General features: G+C 42.8%; 5 protein-coding genes and 1 long non-coding RNA gene across 12 annotated transcripts; 4 read left to right on the top strand and 2 right to left on the bottom strand.

Moving 5' to 3' along the window:
• Nucleotides 1-203: 203 nt before the first annotated feature.
• Nucleotides 204-2,629, top strand: LOC115759946 (flocculation protein FLO11). Of its 4 annotated transcripts, none has more exons than XM_030701088.1 (4): nt 204-402; nt 489-542; nt 595-1,275; nt 1,377-2,629. In XM_030701088.1, exon 4 carries the CDS (start codon nt 1,377-1,379, stop codon nt 2,538-2,540), a length of 1,164 nt encoding a protein of 387 aa, XP_030556948.1. In that variant the 5' UTR covers nt 204-402; nt 489-542; nt 595-1,275; the 3' UTR covers nt 2,541-2,629. The 4 variants fall into 4 exon arrangements, with proteins under 4 accessions (XP_030556948.1, XP_030556946.1, XP_030556949.1 ...); XM_030701086.1 differs by having other exon boundaries at nt 457-542; XM_030701089.1 differs by having other exon boundaries at nt 489-1,275.
• A 2,949-nt stretch (nt 2,630-5,578) lies between these two features.
• On the top strand, nt 5,579-6,094 carry LOC115759965 (cuticle protein). The gene is made up of 2 exons (XM_030701114.1): nt 5,579-5,587; nt 5,663-6,094. Exons 1-2 carry the CDS (start codon nt 5,579-5,581, stop codon nt 6,092-6,094), a joined length of 441 nt encoding a protein of 146 aa, XP_030556974.1.
• Nucleotides 6,095-6,788: 694 nt separating this feature from the next.
• On the bottom strand, nt 6,789-7,165 carry LOC115759964 (pupal cuticle protein Edg-84A). Its single transcript, XM_030701113.1, has 2 exons — nt 7,154-7,165; nt 6,789-7,094 (listed from the first exon to the last, which is right to left on the bottom strand). Exons 1-2 carry the CDS (start codon nt 7,163-7,165, stop codon nt 6,789-6,791), a joined length of 318 nt encoding a protein of 105 aa, XP_030556973.1.
• Nucleotides 7,166-8,213: 1,048 nt separating this feature from the next.
• On the bottom strand, nt 8,214-12,203 carry LOC115759904 (serine/threonine-protein kinase dyf-5). 4 transcript variants are annotated; one of them, XM_030701028.1, is made up of 7 exons: nt 11,970-12,203; nt 11,739-11,906; nt 11,348-11,686; nt 10,234-11,285; nt 9,578-9,856; nt 8,673-8,773; nt 8,214-8,479 (listed from the first exon to the last, which is right to left on the bottom strand). In XM_030701028.1, exons 1-7 carry the CDS (start codon nt 12,123-12,125, stop codon nt 8,454-8,456), a joined length of 2,121 nt encoding a protein of 706 aa, XP_030556888.1. In that variant the 5' UTR covers nt 12,126-12,203; the 3' UTR covers nt 8,214-8,453. The 4 variants fall into 4 exon arrangements, with proteins under 4 accessions (XP_030556888.1, XP_030556890.1, XP_030556886.1 ...); XM_030701030.1 differs by having other exon boundaries at nt 9,590-9,856; XM_030701026.1 differs by having other exon boundaries at nt 8,214-8,773.
• Nucleotides 8,778-9,257, top strand: LOC115759905. The gene is made up of 2 exons (XR_004017560.1): nt 8,778-8,993; nt 9,061-9,257. It is a non-coding gene; the product is annotated as an uncharacterized LOC115759905 (long non-coding RNA).
• A 2,605-nt stretch (nt 12,204-14,808) lies between the features above and the next one.
• On the top strand, nt 14,809-17,078 carry LOC115759812 (dynein regulatory complex subunit 3). Its single transcript, XM_030700904.1, has 6 exons — nt 14,809-15,028; nt 15,272-15,555; nt 15,622-15,800; nt 15,860-16,421; nt 16,475-16,809; nt 16,865-17,078. Exons 1-6 carry the CDS (start codon nt 14,824-14,826, stop codon nt 16,986-16,988), a joined length of 1,689 nt encoding a protein of 562 aa, XP_030556764.1. The 5' UTR covers nt 14,809-14,823; the 3' UTR covers nt 16,989-17,078.
• The last annotated feature ends 61 nt before the right edge of the window (nt 17,079-17,139 follow it).

Raw genomic sequence — 17,139 nt, 5'->3', positions numbered from 1 at the left:
AAAAAATGGATATGGAAAAAATGGAGAAATATCTTTAAACTTTTTTTAAATGACTTTAATGAATGTAATTAAAAGATAGTAGTGCCTTTGTTTAATACTTTATGTTTAGTTAGAATAGTAGACGGCATGTTTTTCAACAATTCCTAAAAAATGTTATGAGTTATCTGCCTAAAAGCAGAAATTATAAAAGAATGTATCCTAATAATATTCGAAATGGAATTTAAACTACTTTAATATAATTTAAATTATTGAAAATATCTGTTTGCAGTAGCCGAATAGCAACAAGGCCTTCCCAAACAACGTGAGAGCAATATTTATAGTCAAGTCTAAAACGGGGATATTTACTTAAAAAAGTTCGTTCACATATGACATGCATAATTAATATGCCTAATTTCAACTCAGGTAAGACCTGTCGGAATCAGAATTATGTCCATAAATTGTATTGGAGTAAATTAGTTGACTGATTCATCGGAAATTTGGTTCTCTAGAGGAAAAGCTGAGCAAGTCTCTTGTACATCGACATCGACATCGACATCGACATGGTACGTGTTCAGACACACCAAAATGTTTCCCAATTGATAAGTTAATCATCAGATTGATAAGAAAACTAACTGAAATATTAAAGATGACGACGAGCACATGAATGGCCCACGCAGCTCCAGACACAGACTCAGACTCAGGGCCAGACCCAGACCTAGACAGAATTTATAAATCCATCGAGCAGTCGACGCTGAAAGTGCAGACACAAAAAAATGGTCAATGCGTGCGGAGCTAGAATTGACAAATGAAAATGGAACTGGCAACTGGCAACTGGGAGTTGGAACTGTTGGAGCCAGCTTATGGCTATGGCTATCAGCTCAGCCGGCGAGTGCTCCGAGAAATGCATGAAATTCTTTTACGGAAGCGCTTGTGATTGTGACTTTGATTGTGACTGTGATTGTGGCTGTGGCTGTGTTGATTGAAGCATAGCTAATATGTATATGCTCTTGGTATCAGAGCAAATGGGAAGCGTTGGCGTCGCCAGCAACAACGCCAACAACATCCCCTTGCCCCTTGCCCCCGTCCATCGAGCGCAGCGTTTGGCACGTGCCGGGCGCAACGCTTCCGCGACCCATTTGCATAGCGCTTGTAATGCTGGCAAATAGCTCGCGGCCAGCGAAAACGTATTTAAGAGCTATTCAGCAAATTGACTTAAAGAAGTTGCACGCGACCAACCAGTGGAAAACGAGCGCAATCCGAGCCATCGACAACTAAATCCATAAATACTGCTGAAAGGTAAAATAAAACAACAACAACAATACGAATTGATTTGGGAATTGGGAATTGTGTGTCGTTGACCGTTGCATAATATCGACCCATTTGTGTATTACTTTTAGATGATTGTGCGACTCAATTCGATATTTGCGCTGCTGGCGCTGATCGCCGCCTTTGCGCTGACCCACGCCCACTTTCCCGAGTATTGCGCCGAGTGCGAGCAGGAGATCTGGGAGCAGGTGCCGTGCAGTGAGCTAAGCACCACGACCATTTTGCCGCCCACAACAACTGCCAACTCCACACCACGGCCGATTAGCAGCACCACGCCGGCGCCAACGACAGCGAGACCCACTGTGCCCTCCACATTGCCCTGGACCACAACCCGGCCGCCCATCTTTAGCACGCCACCGACGCCGTCCACGTACAAGAAGTGCTACTGTGAGTGCAAGCTGGGCTGCAAGGAGTTCTGCCGCAAGGTGTCCGTGGCCAGTCCCAAGCAGCAAATCACACAGATCTCATCCACGGGCGACTATGCGCCCGGTGGCCAAATCGAGTATACGCATTCGCACCAGCGCAAATACTATCCCAAGTATGCGGCGGCCAGCAACAGCTACAAGCCCTATCCCGTGGTGTACAGTGAAGCGGCGGCAGCGGAGGCGGCATCTGCGCCAGCGGCGAACAACATCAATGCGCCCAACTACACGCTGGAGGAGCTGGCGCATCTGCTGAGCACGGCCTACGGCACCAAGAAGGGCTATCCGGCCAGCCCGCCACCGCCGCCACCGCAGCTACAGCCACAGCCATCGGCTTACTACTCGCCGCAGCCTTTGGTGGCCCGTCTCCAGCCCGAGTACAGGCAGGTGATCAACAAGGCGGCCGCGCAGGTGCCCAGGGAGCGGGTGATAATCCGAACAGCGGCCGCAGCTGTCTCATCTTCGGGACGTGCCGTGGCCAAGGCCAAGACGCCATATGGCGAGGTGGTGGCCACATCGGCGCCCATCTATGAGAGCACCACATCGTATCCGATGCCGCCACCCGAGACGCCCAAATCGTATCCAGCGCCCGAGCCTGAGCCCGAGCCCGAGCCCGAGCCTGTGCCCGTGCCACTGCCCATGCCCCAAACCGAGGCATATCCCACGCAGACGGAGGCGTATCCGGACAAGTCGTACGAGACACCCGAGTCGAATTCAATTAAGCCAGAGTCCGCGTCGTCCTTCGACCTGGCCATCGATAACTATCTCAAGGATTTCGGCTATGACAACCAAGTCAGAGACTTGGGCTACTAATCCTCCGAAAAAGTTCTCACTTGTTATTAATTGTTGTTAGGTTTAGAGCTATGCCTAGATATATGTATGCGCACGTATACATATGTATTTAGTCGGATAACGCATTTTCCATATATTTATTTATTTATTTGCCTTTGGTTTCCATTGTGAACACATGCGTGACTTGTTGAAAATAATATAATACCTCCAAATATAACATCAAATTTTTGAAACCCAATTTTCTGATTTTGTCCAACTCAAGTTTAAGGAATCTCCTCCAAGTCGAGCAGATGCTTCTATGTGAGTTTTCTAATTTATTCATATTAATTAAAAGTATGTAGACAATAATTATCGATTTTAGGCTTTGTGAACTTTGTTTTTTATAGGGTATTTAGACTTCTCGGACTTAGAAAAATGTGACTCCTGCATAAAATGTGAATGACAAAGTGATAGAAAATCATAAGAAACCTTTTTATTTAAATCTTTTTAAACAAATCAAAATATATTCAAAATTTATCATTGAGTAAATATGCAGAGAAAATAGCATATTGATATAAGTATTCTACGATAAAAACAAGTAAGAGGTTCTAGTCGGGAGCTCCCGACTAGGGGATACCCTGAACCCTCTTCTTTCAACATCAAATGAATATATAGATTTTATTTTAGAAGCTAGCTCTTATTATTTACCAAAATTGCCCAAAAAACAGGATATCGATATCGATTTTTATCGATTGCTTGGAATCGGAGTAAGTTATCGATTATCGGAAACAAACTCGATCTGCGCGGGAACTAGGAGCACCAACATCTAAAATATCAAGTCTCTAGCTCTTATAAGTTCTGAGTCGACTCGGCGACTTATGCTGATCAAGAATATATATACTTTATGGGGTCGGAGATGCTTCCTTCTGCCTGTTACATACATTTGGCTTTCGCACAAATACAATATACCCTTATACCCATTTTTAATGGGTCTAGGGTATAAAAAAAGAAATATTTATCGTTAAGCCAAAAAGAAATATTTATGTTATTTCTACGCCAAATTTTTAGAATTCTTTTAATTTAATTATTTATTTTAAATGCTTTGCTTTGATTTCAGGCAACATTAGGCTACTTTTTAATCACAAAGCAACTCATGCGACCTTCAGGCACTTGCCACAAAGAGTTAGTTGCTTGTACTTGCGATTTATTTGGCATATGCCAAAACAGACACTAAGTACTGGCCCCAAAATGTGTGTGTGTGTGCGCGTGTGTGTGCGTGTGTGTGTGTGCTGGTATCGCACAATCTACAAAGTGTGTACATGTCGCTAAGTAGACACAACTTATTATTTATGGAGTATACTTAAATGCATACGAGTGTCTCTCGCCGATTGGGTTGGGCGACAACGACAGCCAGCGACAGCGGGCGTGCCGCGTCTGGAACTCGAACTCGAACTGGAGCTCGAACTGGAGCTGTGCGTGAGCCGAGTCGAGTCGAGCGGTGCAGCTCTTGGATCTGGAGCGAGCCACTCGCCATGCAATCGTAATCTTGTTCTAAATGAATGTGGCGCAAGATACGCGCCGGGGCCGCTTATTACTTCATATCGAATTTACCTACGTGTCTCGATTGGCTTTTCACTTGGCGGTCTGCGGTCTGTCGCATTGATTTGTGTGCGTGAAAGGCTGCGGCATGTGGGCAGCGCCCCGCGCCGCCACCTCCATCTCCACCTCCTCCTCCGACCGACCGACCGACTGGCTTATAGGGTTATCCACCGATATGGCTACGGCCTGGTTGTCTTGTGTGGCACACGAACGGATGTTGCAACTTGATTAATTAATTAAGTGGAAAAACTGCAAGCTCGCCGAAGGCTGTCTGAATGTCAATGTGCAATTTGTTGCAGTTATCGACGAAATAATTTAGTTCACCTTTTTTGGTACTTCACTTCAAATGTTGACAAATTCAACCAACCTATCAATTAAGCCTAATTATCATATTTTCATTTCTTGTACTCTAGCTGTTGCAAGATTCTTTTTGACTGAAATCGAAAAGAGTTGCACTTCGTAAACGAAACGAATTTTGTAAAATTTTCAATTTATTGTCAATGAAAGAAAGGGATTTCTATGATTTCAAAAAGTCATAACTTTTAAAAAACTGACGTTATTTACCCGAGATATTCCCAAAAATAAAACCTCAAAAAAGTTTTGGGTTTCGAAGCGTAGCTGATTTTGAACAAAAACGTGATGTAACCCCTTGCCATTTTGACGATTTGGATCAAAATTTTGATTTTGATCCTTTTAATGCCAGCCTTTTAATCCTGATCCTGACGATTCCAAAATGGTATAAAATTCCTAAGTCGGACATTATTTGGCCGAGATAATGCCTTAAGAAATGCTCAAGTTTTTTTTATCAAAATATATGAATCTTTTATTTGAAATGCGTATATTTTAAAACAAGCATAGGAAAATAAATATTAAATAAATATTTAAATTATTTTTCAACTTCGATAAAAACTAAAAACAAATAGTTTAAATGTACTGCTAGACTGTATAGACCTCTATTTGTCTATGGATAATATTGTCTGTTATTATATTTTCTGGTATCGTAAGCCTGACAACTATTTATATTTATCGCAAAGTCCAGTGCTAAGGTTTGTAATTTTGTTTTCTATCATTTAACTTTCACTCGACTTTGAAATACCCGCATTATTTGTATGGATAGCTGGCGGCATTGTTGGGCATTCGATCCGCAGATCAGCTTGACTCGAGGAGAGCAGCAAAAGTCGATATGGTACTGCAAACTGGCTGGCAAATTTTATTTGAATTTGTATTTTAGATTTTGATTTTTACTTGGGTGTTAAGACAAAATATTGGCAAAACAAAAAGTAACTGTTTTACATTTGACGGCATTCCGGTTCAGGTTTGGTCTAATCCACACGCACCGTGCTTGGAGGCGGGGCTCGAAAATTGGGTATAAAAGTTGCGTTCGCGACATTTGGCGACATAGTTCAGCGCAGGAGCCTCAAGTGAAGTGATCCAACAGCTAGCCCAATATCATAGTTAAATAACTCAAAACTCGACGCAATATGTTCTCAGTGAGTTTTTGCAACAGTCTAGCTGCACTTTACCACAATTTCGATGTCAATATGTGATTTCATATCCAATTCCAGCTAATGTCTGTGTTCGTGCTGGGCGTGGCTGCTGCCGCTGCCATTGAGCTGAGTCCCATTTACCATTCGCCGGCGACGCACATTGTGAAGCCGCTGCTGAAGAGCGTCGAGTTGGAGGCGCCGGCCCACTATGATTTCAGCTACTCCGTGCACGATGAGCACACCGGCGACATCAAGAGCCAGACGGAGTCGCGCAAGGGCGATCAGGTCCAGGGACAGTACACACTGATCGATGCCGATGGTTATCACCGGATCGTGGATTACACATCGGATGCCCATAACGGTTTCAATGCCGTCGTCCGCCGTGAGCCGCTGGGCCAAAAGATCGTTAAGGCTGCACCGCTTGCCAAGATTGTGTCTCCGTTGCCGCTGGCCTATGCGCAACCCAAGCTCCTGGCTGCCCCTAAGCTGTCTTTGGGCCTGTACCACTAGGATCAGGTATTACTGAACTGAAACCGAGAGAGCGGGAGCGAGAGCGAGAGAGAGAATCCAAACACTGATTTCATTGCATTGACGACCCACATCTCAAACTGAACACTCAACTCAAAGCAACTTTAACTGTAACATTTTCTAGCCAGATCTTCAGACACTTTCCTGTCCTCACCTCTACTTTCACACATCTACGCGCATCAGTCCCTCTGCTAGGACTCTTTAAACACGATTTATATACATTATAAATCTGTGTTTCCTATGTATTATATATTACGAATATGTGAACATAAACGCAATAAATGCATTTCTATAAATCAATTTTATACTTGACAGCTGTTAATTAACAGTACTCTATTTGCTAACAGATATAAGCATAACATGAACACGTTAACATAGCAAAAGAATGTTATGTTGGACTTAACATAACGAAAGGATAAATCAGCTGGTGAAAATTGGGATTTCTGATGCAGGATGAAATCTCTGAAATTTCATTAGCAAGAAAAACATGATATTGGATTGAATCCAATCTTTAATTACTTTACTTTACATTGGAATACCACAGGAACGGCTCCGGAACTCTGTAATATATCCATATTCCACGTTCAAAGTAAAACAATAGTATCGAATGTGAACAGCCTTTTAATAGTAGTATGCAAATCGGGCATTATGGGTGATTTCGACATTTGTGGTCGCTCTAATGACGTGTGATAATGGAGATGGGTTCGCGACGCACTTGGGCATTGAAGCCCAGCAATGGATCCGAGCTGTAGTCGACGATGCGACGGTGTCCATCGGGTTCGATCAGCGAGTAACGACCCGTAACGTATTCTCCACGTCGATGCTCGAACTGATCCTTCACATCGCCCGTATGGCTGTCGTGCACGGAATAATGAAACTCGTACTGAGCCGGGCTAGAGATGAGCTCATCTGGATGGCCGGCAATGATGCCGCCCTCAGCGGCTGCAGCGCACAGGATCAGGCAAACAGTCAGACTGATTGTCTGCAATGGACGCAACATTAGAGCTAAGTATAATAATAATGAAATGTTGATTAAAGTACCAAGACGTTCATTGTGCTTTCAGTTGAGCTTCAATTGCAAAGAGGGCCTCACACGCAGCTGACTCAACGCCGAGATCCGAGTGAACTGATGGCCAACTGATCGCGATACCTTCCTTATATAGTATATGCCCAGCCAACATATCTGGCGAGACAGTGGCCAAGTTGTGAAGCTGAAACCGAATCCCCGACAGTGCAATCGCTTACGCAATTCCCGCGTCTCTCTGACATCGCATCTCGGCAGTTGCAGACATAAGGGAAATGATATCTGATGCGTTTTGGCTTACTTTTCAAGTATTTGAATAAGGCATAACAGAAAAGACTAAGACCGCATTTTGGTATTAGAAAAGCTTTTGGTTTAATTTAAAGAGTCGAATTTAAGGTCAGTTGAGGTACTTTAAACTGCATAGCAAAGTTGCCATATTTTGAAAATATTGCTAGGTGGCAGCACTGAAACTCAGCTTAATAGCTACAAAATAGACTAAGAAGGTCCAAAGGTCCAGTTCGTTGACCGAGTTGAGGATTTCAAATGCATAGGTACATTCAGTGCTGCCATATTTGCAAAGTATTGCAAGGTGGCAGCACTGAAAATCAGCTTAATTTTTAAAGTACTACAAAATAGACATAATAATTAAATTATGTAGAACTCTAGGTCCAGTTCGTTGACCGAGTTGATGATTTGAAATGCATAGGAACTTTCGGTGCTGCCATATTTGCAAAGTATTGCAAGGTGGCAGCACTGAAACTCAGCTTAATTTTTAAAGTACTACAAAATGTACTAAGAACCTTTGCGTACTTAAAGAATGATTAATTGAAACAGAAGTCAGTTCGTTGACCGAGTTAAGGGTTCAAAATGCATGGCTAAGTTCAGTGCTGCCATATTTGCAAATTGTTGCAAGGTGGCAGCACTTAAATGCAGTCTCATCTACTATTTAACAGGTAAACTGAATGTTTGCTAGTTTAACAGGCATGTTAAATAATATTTAAAAAGAATTGAAAGCCGAACAATTTTTCAGTTAGACATTATTTATTTTCGACTTAGAATAACCATTAACATAATATATTTCTTTTGTTGTTTACATAATTACGTCTTGTTTAATCATTATCACAGCATTAAAATTAATGGATTTTATAAACACATCTAGTTTAGTTAAGACGTTGCGATGAATTTGAAGAAAACATAGAAGGGCGCGCGCTGCAATTAATTGGGTAAGATTTAACACGAAACGAAGGTTCCGGAGTTTCAGGTACGACGACATAAACGAGTACTCGTATGCTCAGTCCCACGATCAGTTCATCCGTATCAAAACTTGTTTTCCAACAAAGATCCTGTCATGTGAAAGATATCAATCAGTATTAGAATTTCGCTCGAATCGCATTTTCTGTCCGAGTTCCATAAAGTGCACCCAATCAATGCATGCGAATCGGTATCGGGTGCTTTGCTATATCTATATATATATACTCTAATCTAGATGGAGTGCATCCGAGTTCTACGCTTGCGGTTTACCCAAATGAAAGTTACCATTCTCGGCGACCATCCAGGCGGTTAGTTTCTCGTCTTCCGTTTTGTTCGTCTCATCCCAGGGAAACGTAGCAGCCTTTTCCTTGAGTATTTTTTGGGCTCTGAAATTGATCAATTATAGATTTAAATGGGTCTGAATATTTGAAATATTCACATCAGTTTTCGTATACTAATTAACATGCAAGTTCGTGAAGCTAGCTACACTTAATATTAAATTTGAAATCGATGGCAATAATCCATCAGAACTTTGGCTCGAAATCTAAACTCAACAACTTTTGTAAAAGAATTCTCTCGCCAATAACCAATATGAAGATGCCTCCGGTGAGTTGCGCCCATCCAAACTTTCAAATCTTTTAATTGTTTTTTGTTTTCTTTTTGAATACTTTAGCTATTCCCCATAATGATTTTAATAGTAATTGGATTAAATTATCGAAACAAGTAAAACAAATAAACATTTGCAATTTTACTCTGTATTCGTATTAAAGCTCAGAATGGGGAGTACCCCTATTATTTAAATGAAGCCCGGTATCAAACTCATTTAATTGGTGACAATGTGATAAATAAAACAAAAATATGATGGCATAACTACATTAAAAATGAATATGATTTCTATTTAGATATTTACAATTTGTTACGAATGCAGATTTTTACCTTATGGGCCAAAAGCGACAATCTTCATCAACTGAGGAGTCGTTTTGGGTTTCACTGTGATGAAAGCAAATGAAAAGCCAAGGAAAGCAACAGACAGAGTACATATAGAGATAGATAGGAGATAGGAGAGTACATAGACATTAAAAGAAGCACAGATATGAAACTTGGCTGATCAAAGACCAAACACAACATATGAGTATGAAGTACTAGTACACAGACCCATTCAAGCCTGGGCAAGATTCCACGCTACTTACGGATTCGTGGACAGGGAATCTGTGCGGCTGCCATTGTTCGCCTCCAGGCTGCTGGGAGTTCGCCTTTTGGCGGCACGCTTGAAGTTCTCGCTGAAGTAGTCGCGTCCATTCTGGGAGCTGGTCGTCGTTTGGCCACTTTTCGCCTGCTGCGTGGGCGGCACCGTGTGCGGATACTTGCCATCGCTGTCCGAGTCCATGGACAGGTGCCCGAACAGATCCTCCAGCAGAATGTTCGACTTGGCATTGCGCTGACGTTTCGCCGACGTTTTCAGTTTCGAGCTGTATCAATGGATCAAAGATTTTTCAAACTATTTACAAACACACAGCAAAAGCCACGAATTGCATCAAAACAGTGCTCGAACATTTGAAACTATTGAAATAATTGACAGCACAGACCAACACACAAATACAACCGATACGGAGGCAGGGGACAAGTCGAATTTACAATTTTGAAAAGATGTACATAATTTGATTCCTACTCTCCAAGCCCAAAGAGTATATAGTATTTATCTTAGATACTGAGATACATCTACCAGATATCCTATTCAAATATCGATTTTGAGACATGATTTTTCAAATATAACACAAAAACTATACATCAATACGAGGGCGTGGTCGACTATATAAGATCTCCCTTAGCAGATTTGTCTACTCACCCTAGTATCAGATCCAGATCGTCAGCTTTCAGCCTTGTCTCCGTTGGCGCTGCCTGGGAACGCGCCGATAGCCGAATGGCAGCTCCATTGAGCAAGGACGTCGGCTCGAAGGGATGCTGTGGCGGGTGCTGGCGCACAATGATGCTTGATGGCGCCGGCATGGCGCTCACCTTGGAGAACATGTTGTACACCTTGGCCTCGGGCTGCAGCTGGGCAGCGGGCCGCGTCTGCACATAGTAGCCGCCCATGCCAGGTGCCAATCGGCTGTTATTTTTGGCATTCTTGTTGACCGTCTCGTAGCTCAGCTGGCTGCCATTCACATAGATGGCGCCGCTATTGCGCGTCGACGTGTTGCTGAAGGATACATTGGGATGATGCTGCTGCTGAGGTTGAGGTTGAGCTCCTGGCGGAGCTGGCAGACCAAAAAGCTGCGAAATGTTGCGATTCAGATAAATATCATTGATGGACTCTTTGCCCGGCGGCGCCGGCGGTTGCGGCTGCTGGACCATGCCCAAGCCCAGACTGGCTGCGTCTGTGGATGGGAGCACGCCCACTCCGACTCCGGACAAGTCATTGTTGGAGAGGAAACTCTGCTTGGGCTGATAATTATGGGGCATGCTCACATTTTTGCTGACTTGTCCATTGAACAGGGTCTTGCCGTTGCTCTTCATGTTGTTGTTGTTGTTGTTGGTGCTGTTGTTGTTGTTGTTGTTGCTCTGATGTATGAGCTCAGTCACGGCCTGCAGCTTCTCCTGCACCGGAAGCACATTATTTGACACAGTGGGAGGTAGGACAGCATATTTGGAGCTGAGCCTCACATTGGCCTTGGCAGCCGCCGTGGGCGAGATGCGCTTGAGCGCATGGAAATATGGATACTTAAGGCTCTGCTGAGCCGTTGGCCGTTTCTCGGGATCGTAGGCCAGCAAATCCTCCAGCAAATCCAAACCATTTTGGCTGCAGCGGCTGACCACGCTGCCCAGCGGCACCTTAATGCAATCGGGATACCGAAAGTGTATCATGGCCGCCAGTCGATAGCCATCCGGCCAGTCGCTCTATTGTTGGAAAAACGAAAAGCTGGCACATAAATCTGTAAGGACATATCCACAAAACCCACCTTGCCGGGCGTGCCCAGCACGGAGCATATCTTAAACAGCTGATCCACCTCGCTGCTGCCGGGAAAGAGCGGCCGGAACGTGTACAGCTCGGCCATGATGCAGCCCATGGCCCAGAGATCGATGGTGCTGCCATAGTTGGTCGAGTGCAGCAGCACCTCCGGCGCACGGTACCAGCGCGTGGACACATAGTCCGTGAACGGCGGTCGGGAACGTATCTCTCGCGCCAGCCCAAAGTCCGCTATTTTGATCAGCTCCGGACCCGAGCATAACAGATTCTCGGGCTTGAGATCGCGATGAAAGAAACCATGCCGATGCATAAAGGCCAGCCCCGTCAGGACCTGAAACATCAGTAGATGAATATATATTTCACTTTCTATTCCCGATCCTTACCTGGAACAGTATACTCTTGAGCTCCGGTTCCGGTAAATGCGTGTCACGATCCTTGATCATTTGATACAGATTCTCCTTCATGTACTCAAACACAAAATACAAGGTGTCGTTCTCCCTGATCACTTCCTTCAGCTTGACGATATTCGGATGCGATAATTTCTTCAGAGACTGCAAAACGAGATCCTTAATCAACTCAATCGGAGCAATTTTATTAGCTTATCAAATGCGAACCTTCACTTCGCGCAAATTCATGGCCTCCTCCCAGGAATAATATTTGCGCTTCATGCGTTTTATGGCCACCTTCTCGCCGGTGTCCTTACGCTGGCCCAGCACAACGGTGCCATACGTTCCATCGCCCAGTTGGGACAGTGTTATATAACGATTCATGGTACAATCAGCATGGGCGCGCCTTTTTACATATTTTCCATATGCGACTAGACGGGATCAACACTGAAAAACAACGTTCACTACTAAATTCGAAAAAGACCTTATTAGCGTATATTGCCCGGCTATATCCGGCTAAAGGTTTCTGCTTCAAAATGTAGAGATCCCTATTCCACCCGTTTGAATGAAATATGAAATATGTGAATGAATGTATGAAATCTTTTAAAATATAGACGTTTTAACTGAGTTTAAAGCCGAGCAGAATGTAAGCAACAAATTTCCATCCACCCGTTTTTCACATATATTCCACAGTTGCGCGTGGAATTCAAAAAAAAAAAAACTCTATGAACTTGATAAATATGATTTTTAAATAAAAAACGAATAAAATAAAAGCACAATTATCGAATTATATATATAAAAATGTAAATGTTAAGTACATTACGATCTATATATATACTTAATTTTAAAATTTCCAACTTCTTCCTTCTGTTGAGCGTAGAGGGGCAAATCGTGATTAGTTGAACGTGTCGACATGCCAATGGGACTTGTTAAAAAGACCATTAAAACAAATGCAAACACTTAAAATCGAATCAATTTCAGCTAAGTAACTGGCAATTAATTGGATTGGCTCCACTCGTGGACAGACAGGACCACATGTTGAGGGTATTTCTTATTTAATTATTTTTCGGATGCAACCAAGTTTTAATCAATATATTGATTAAGGGACTGTAGCCTGAACTATTTGAACACTTGACCAATTTATTTTGATTGTGCCACAAGTCTATCTATTGCCCCAAATATCAAGGTCATATTCCATTGTTTTGGGGCTACAAAACATTGCTTACCGATTAAATGGATAACATTGTCTGGGTTACAATGAAAATATAAATAAATGTGCACGGATATTTGGCAAGATATCATCATAATTAACGTATCATCGCCCAGAGCTGGACTAACGTATTTAGAACCTAATCTAGTTGAATTGTTTATTGTATTGTATTTAGAACCTAATCTAGTTGAATTGTATATACGCCTTAATTGTATATCATTTTCAATAGATTATTCCATTCGCTGCCCTTTTGAATGCACATGCATTTTTAACTTGACCTTTAAAATAACAAATGCAAATTCTCTTTTATTACAGAAAGTGCGATTGCCTCTTGCAGAGTTTATACAGGGTGTCTCTTTTGGTTTCTACAAGGCAAAGGCTTTGTGTAGCAAATTACTGAAAGATATATATATCTGATGATATTATCTGTATTTAAGAATTAAAGGTCAATTGCAACGGACTGCAAGATACTCTATACCAGGATATAAGGTCAACTTTTCACAGTTAAAATAGTGTATTATTAAGTCGGAATAGGAAAGTATTTTTGTACCCAAATTTTAAGTATGTATCTAACCCTTATATACTCTTAATTTAGTGAAAGCGTGTTATTATTTAATAGTATAACGTACTTTAATCAATATCCCTAAACCTTGTCTCTGTTTTTAGTCCTGTATAGCCTTTGGCTAGGATATCGAAGTCTCAAAATTCTTGAGATTGTAGCCCTTCTCCTCTCTTGAGAGTAGCCAAATAGAGGTCAATGACAAAGACTTTCTCAAGTTTTAAAACTAAATTAAATTTTTTATAGATCCGTAAACTCAATGTAACCCCCGAGTGGAGCACCCTGTATGCAAGAAATACAAGCTCGTTCCCATTTGGTATCACATTTCCGAGACAATTAGAAGTTTGAAACGTTGGGCTTTTATTACTTATTTATAGCACCATGTCAAATTAGAAGACGGTTCGTTGAAGGTTCCAAGTCCACATACACTCAAATGGGACATGTGTGGTTTTTGGTAGGGTAAGTGAGGAGGGGAAAGGGGGTAGGGCGAGGGATAGGGGGCTGGCCAGGAGCCGAATCCAAGACTTGAGTCAGCACGGGCTTTTGTTTTGGCTTTGGCATAGCCTTGAAACACATTAAACATTGCGTTAAATAGAATTCTCCACATAACACGCACACCAACAAAACGCATTTATTTATTATGATGAACCTTTCCGCCATATCGCATTAAGATTATATATGTATTCGCGTTCATTTCGGGGCTCACTTTATCGATTAACTTTAGTTAAAACAAACTGAATTGCACATCTATGGGCAATTACAGAGCCTGTTAGCTTTACCTACGGATTCACTCGATATCGCGGCCGGAACGTGAATATATAGTGGAATATGCTTCGAGGAGCTCGAAAATATATTTATATTGCGAAACCGAAGCGAGCTTATCGCAGTATCTATTGCGAGCAGCAGTTGATTTTATAAGCAAACATGAACAACTACCAACTACGCCGATATCCACAACAACCGCAACCCTAAGTAGACCAAGCGCCCCTCCCAGGCCCGTTGTCAACCAGAAGGGCGCCGCGAGAGCGAGAGCCACGCACGAAGCTTAACGAATACGTGGAATCAATCGAGAACCTGGCCAGAGCCAAGCGATTGCACCTGTTTAAGGCGCCAGGGTTGAATTTTTTTTCGGCAACTAAGGAGCAGGACCACAACACGCATTCTCTACATGCCACTTGCGAGTCCGCGGCTGGTAACCAGGCATGGCTCCGTATTTACCAAATTTGTTTGGGACATTAGCGGGTTGCCGGGGCAACGCATAAATTCGCCAGCCCGAACGTGGCCAGACATATGTTGAATGGCCATCAAGGGACATGGATGAGGAGACGAGCACCACAAATGGGCAAGCAAATAAAACGTTTCTCGAGGAGGTTAACTTTCCAGAGCCGGGCATTATCAATCTGGACATGATCAAATCCGCCTATCTGGAGGAGGGACAACGTGGCGAGACGCGCCGCTTGCATCAGCTGGAGCCCGTGGTACTGGAGCGCATCAAAACAATGCGGCTGGAGTTCAAAAGTGAGTCAAATTTACAGCGAAAATCAACTAATTTGCAAGCTATCAGAATATAAAAGAATATTATTTATACTTCGAATAGTAAAAAAATATCTAAGTTCTCAGAACATCACGGAATATTATGTATATTCGGATAATTAAGAAAGAAAATAACTTAGTAAACCGATTTATTTATTTACACAACATTTAAAAGATTATTAAGTAAAATGATTACTAATCGCACACATTATAATGCGCAAAATTCAGATATTTTACGGATCGATCATTTGTGGGTTCTGCCGAACCTGACCAAACTCTGTCTCAATTGCAACAAAATCGAAGTAATCGAGCACATTGGAATGCTGACTGCACTCAAGGAGCTCAACCTGAGCTTTAACTATATAACCAAAATTGAGAATCTGGAGACATTGGTCAATCTGGAGGTATTATCTTTGTTTAGCAATCGCATAACAAAAATCGAAAACCTGGAGACATTAGATAAATTGGTCATACTGAGCATTGGTAACAATTTGATCGAGGTTTTAGATGGCGTAAGTCCGATTCGACTAACAATTGATAACATATACTAATATATATACTTATTAACTATTCCACAGATTGATCGCCTGCGCTTTGTCAAGAGCTTGAGAGTACTTAACCTGGAGGGGAATCCCATAGCCAAGCTGCCAGACTTTCCGCTGTCGCAATATGTAACCGCAATATTGCAGCAATTGAATTACTATGAATACGTTTTCATCAAGGATGAAATGCGCGAAGCGGCTCAAAAGAGATTTTAGTAAAATATTTGAAGCCGATTAGAAAATATTTAAAATTTAATATATTTCACTTCAACAGCAGAGAGCTGCGCGAAATCGAGGGCAAACAGGAAAAGGAAATACACGCTCGGGAGACAAAGGCACGCGAACTCGCCGAGGCGGAACGTTTGTCTTCCAGCTTTGTAGAGCATCTGGATGGCCACCAGCTGTATGAGACCATGTGGCGAGGCGACAATGACGGCAGAGTTCTCATGTTAATTGGCCCAACTGCACAAGAGCTGGCTGAGGAGTACGAAAACGATGTATTCGAGCTAACTCAGAAGATTTACAAACTGGGTCTGGAGCGCTTCAGCGAGCGCGATGCGGAAATTAAGGATTTTATGGGCAGTCTACAGGAAGGTCAACAGGAGCTGCAGGCGCTCGGTCAGCAACATATTGAAGAATTTATGCAATTTAGGGATAAGATCTTCGAGGAAGCGAGCAGCACACTGCGTGAACTGGAGGCTGGCGATGAAGAGGCGCCGAAGCACTTGCAACTATGCGAAGCGATGGACGCACTGAATGCGCAGTTTGACGATGCGCTTAATGAGATGTGGCAAAATCTAATGGCACAGGAGCTGCATCTGCATGAGGCAGTCGAGGTAAGTTTAGCTGCATGTCTAATCTGTAAATCTGAGCATCTGTGTTTTCACAGGAGACCACGCTGAACTTTGAACGTCGAATTTCGCGCTTAATGGCCAGCTTCGTGGAGGAGGCACAAATTTACTTTCTCCAGCTGCGCGATGTTTGCGAGCACTTCGCGGATAACATGACCGACGCAGTGTCACGTTTCATATCGCATAAGCTGGCGCTGCAAGATCTGGATGCGGTGCCTCAAGAGTTGCATATGTGCATCGATGATCGGGAGTCCCTGTTGCGGATTGTAGGCGATATGAAGGCCACGCAGATATCGCGTATTGAGGAGCGCGAGGATCGCATGGCCACCCGAAGCAAGGAGTTCATAAACAACTACGTCGAGAAGCTAAGCAAGTGAGTACCAGATCGTGCGATTGCAAGGGATCAATTCAAACAAATAATATTGCAGAGACGAAATGAAGCGACATCGTGCTAAAATATTGGAAATTAATTCGTTTATGGAGATGATGACAAAGGCCATGGCTAACCTACCTGAGGAGATTCACTCGGAATTGTTTTTGGATGAGCGGTAAAATTTTGGAGCTGCGCAGGTTCCAGCGCAGTCTAAAGTTGAGGTCTTGAAAAATCCCTTTAATAAACTCTCTAAATGCAATTTAGTTCGCCATTTTTTCAGCTGCTTATCAACCTGTTGATATGCTATCCATTGTGTCCATTCGTTTTCGA

Source organism: Drosophila novamexicana, unplaced genomic scaffold (genome assembly GCF_003285875.2).
Source record: "Drosophila novamexicana strain 15010-1031.04,08,12 unplaced genomic scaffold, DnovRS2.1 tig00000387-arrow-pilon, whole genome shotgun sequence".
Taxonomy (NCBI): domain Eukaryota; kingdom Metazoa; phylum Arthropoda; class Insecta; order Diptera; family Drosophilidae; genus Drosophila; species Drosophila novamexicana.
Note: the sequence above shows the minus strand (reverse complement) of the source record. Positions and strands in the feature narration are given on the sequence as shown.

Excerpts from the sequence above, each read along its gene's own strand:
- LOC115759904 (XM_030701026.1), bottom strand. The coding sequence starts at position 12,125 with ATGAATCGTTATATAACACTGTCCCAACTGGGCGATGGAACGTATGGC. Across the intron at positions 11,286-11,347 it reads TGCTGGGCACGCCCGGCAAG|AGCGACTGGCCGGATGGCTA; the intron begins GTGGGTTTTGTG and ends TTCCAACAATAG. Across the intron at positions 9,857-10,233 it reads GATCTGGATCTGATACTAGG|CTCGAAACTGAAAACGTCGG; the intron begins GTGAGTAGACAA and ends CCATTGATACAG.
- LOC115759812 (XM_030700904.1), top strand. The coding sequence starts at position 14,824 with ATGGATGAGGAGACGAGCACCACAAATGGGCAAGCAAATAAAACGTTT. Across the intron at positions 15,556-15,621 it reads TGATCGAGGTTTTAGATGGC|ATTGATCGCCTGCGCTTTGT; the intron begins GTAAGTCCGATT and ends ACTATTCCACAG. Across the intron at positions 16,422-16,474 it reads ATCTGCATGAGGCAGTCGAG|GAGACCACGCTGAACTTTGA; the intron begins GTAAGTTTAGCT and ends GTGTTTTCACAG.
- LOC115759946 (XM_030701088.1), top strand. The coding sequence starts at position 1,377 with ATGATTGTGCGACTCAATTCGATATTTGCGCTGCTGGCGCTGATCGCC.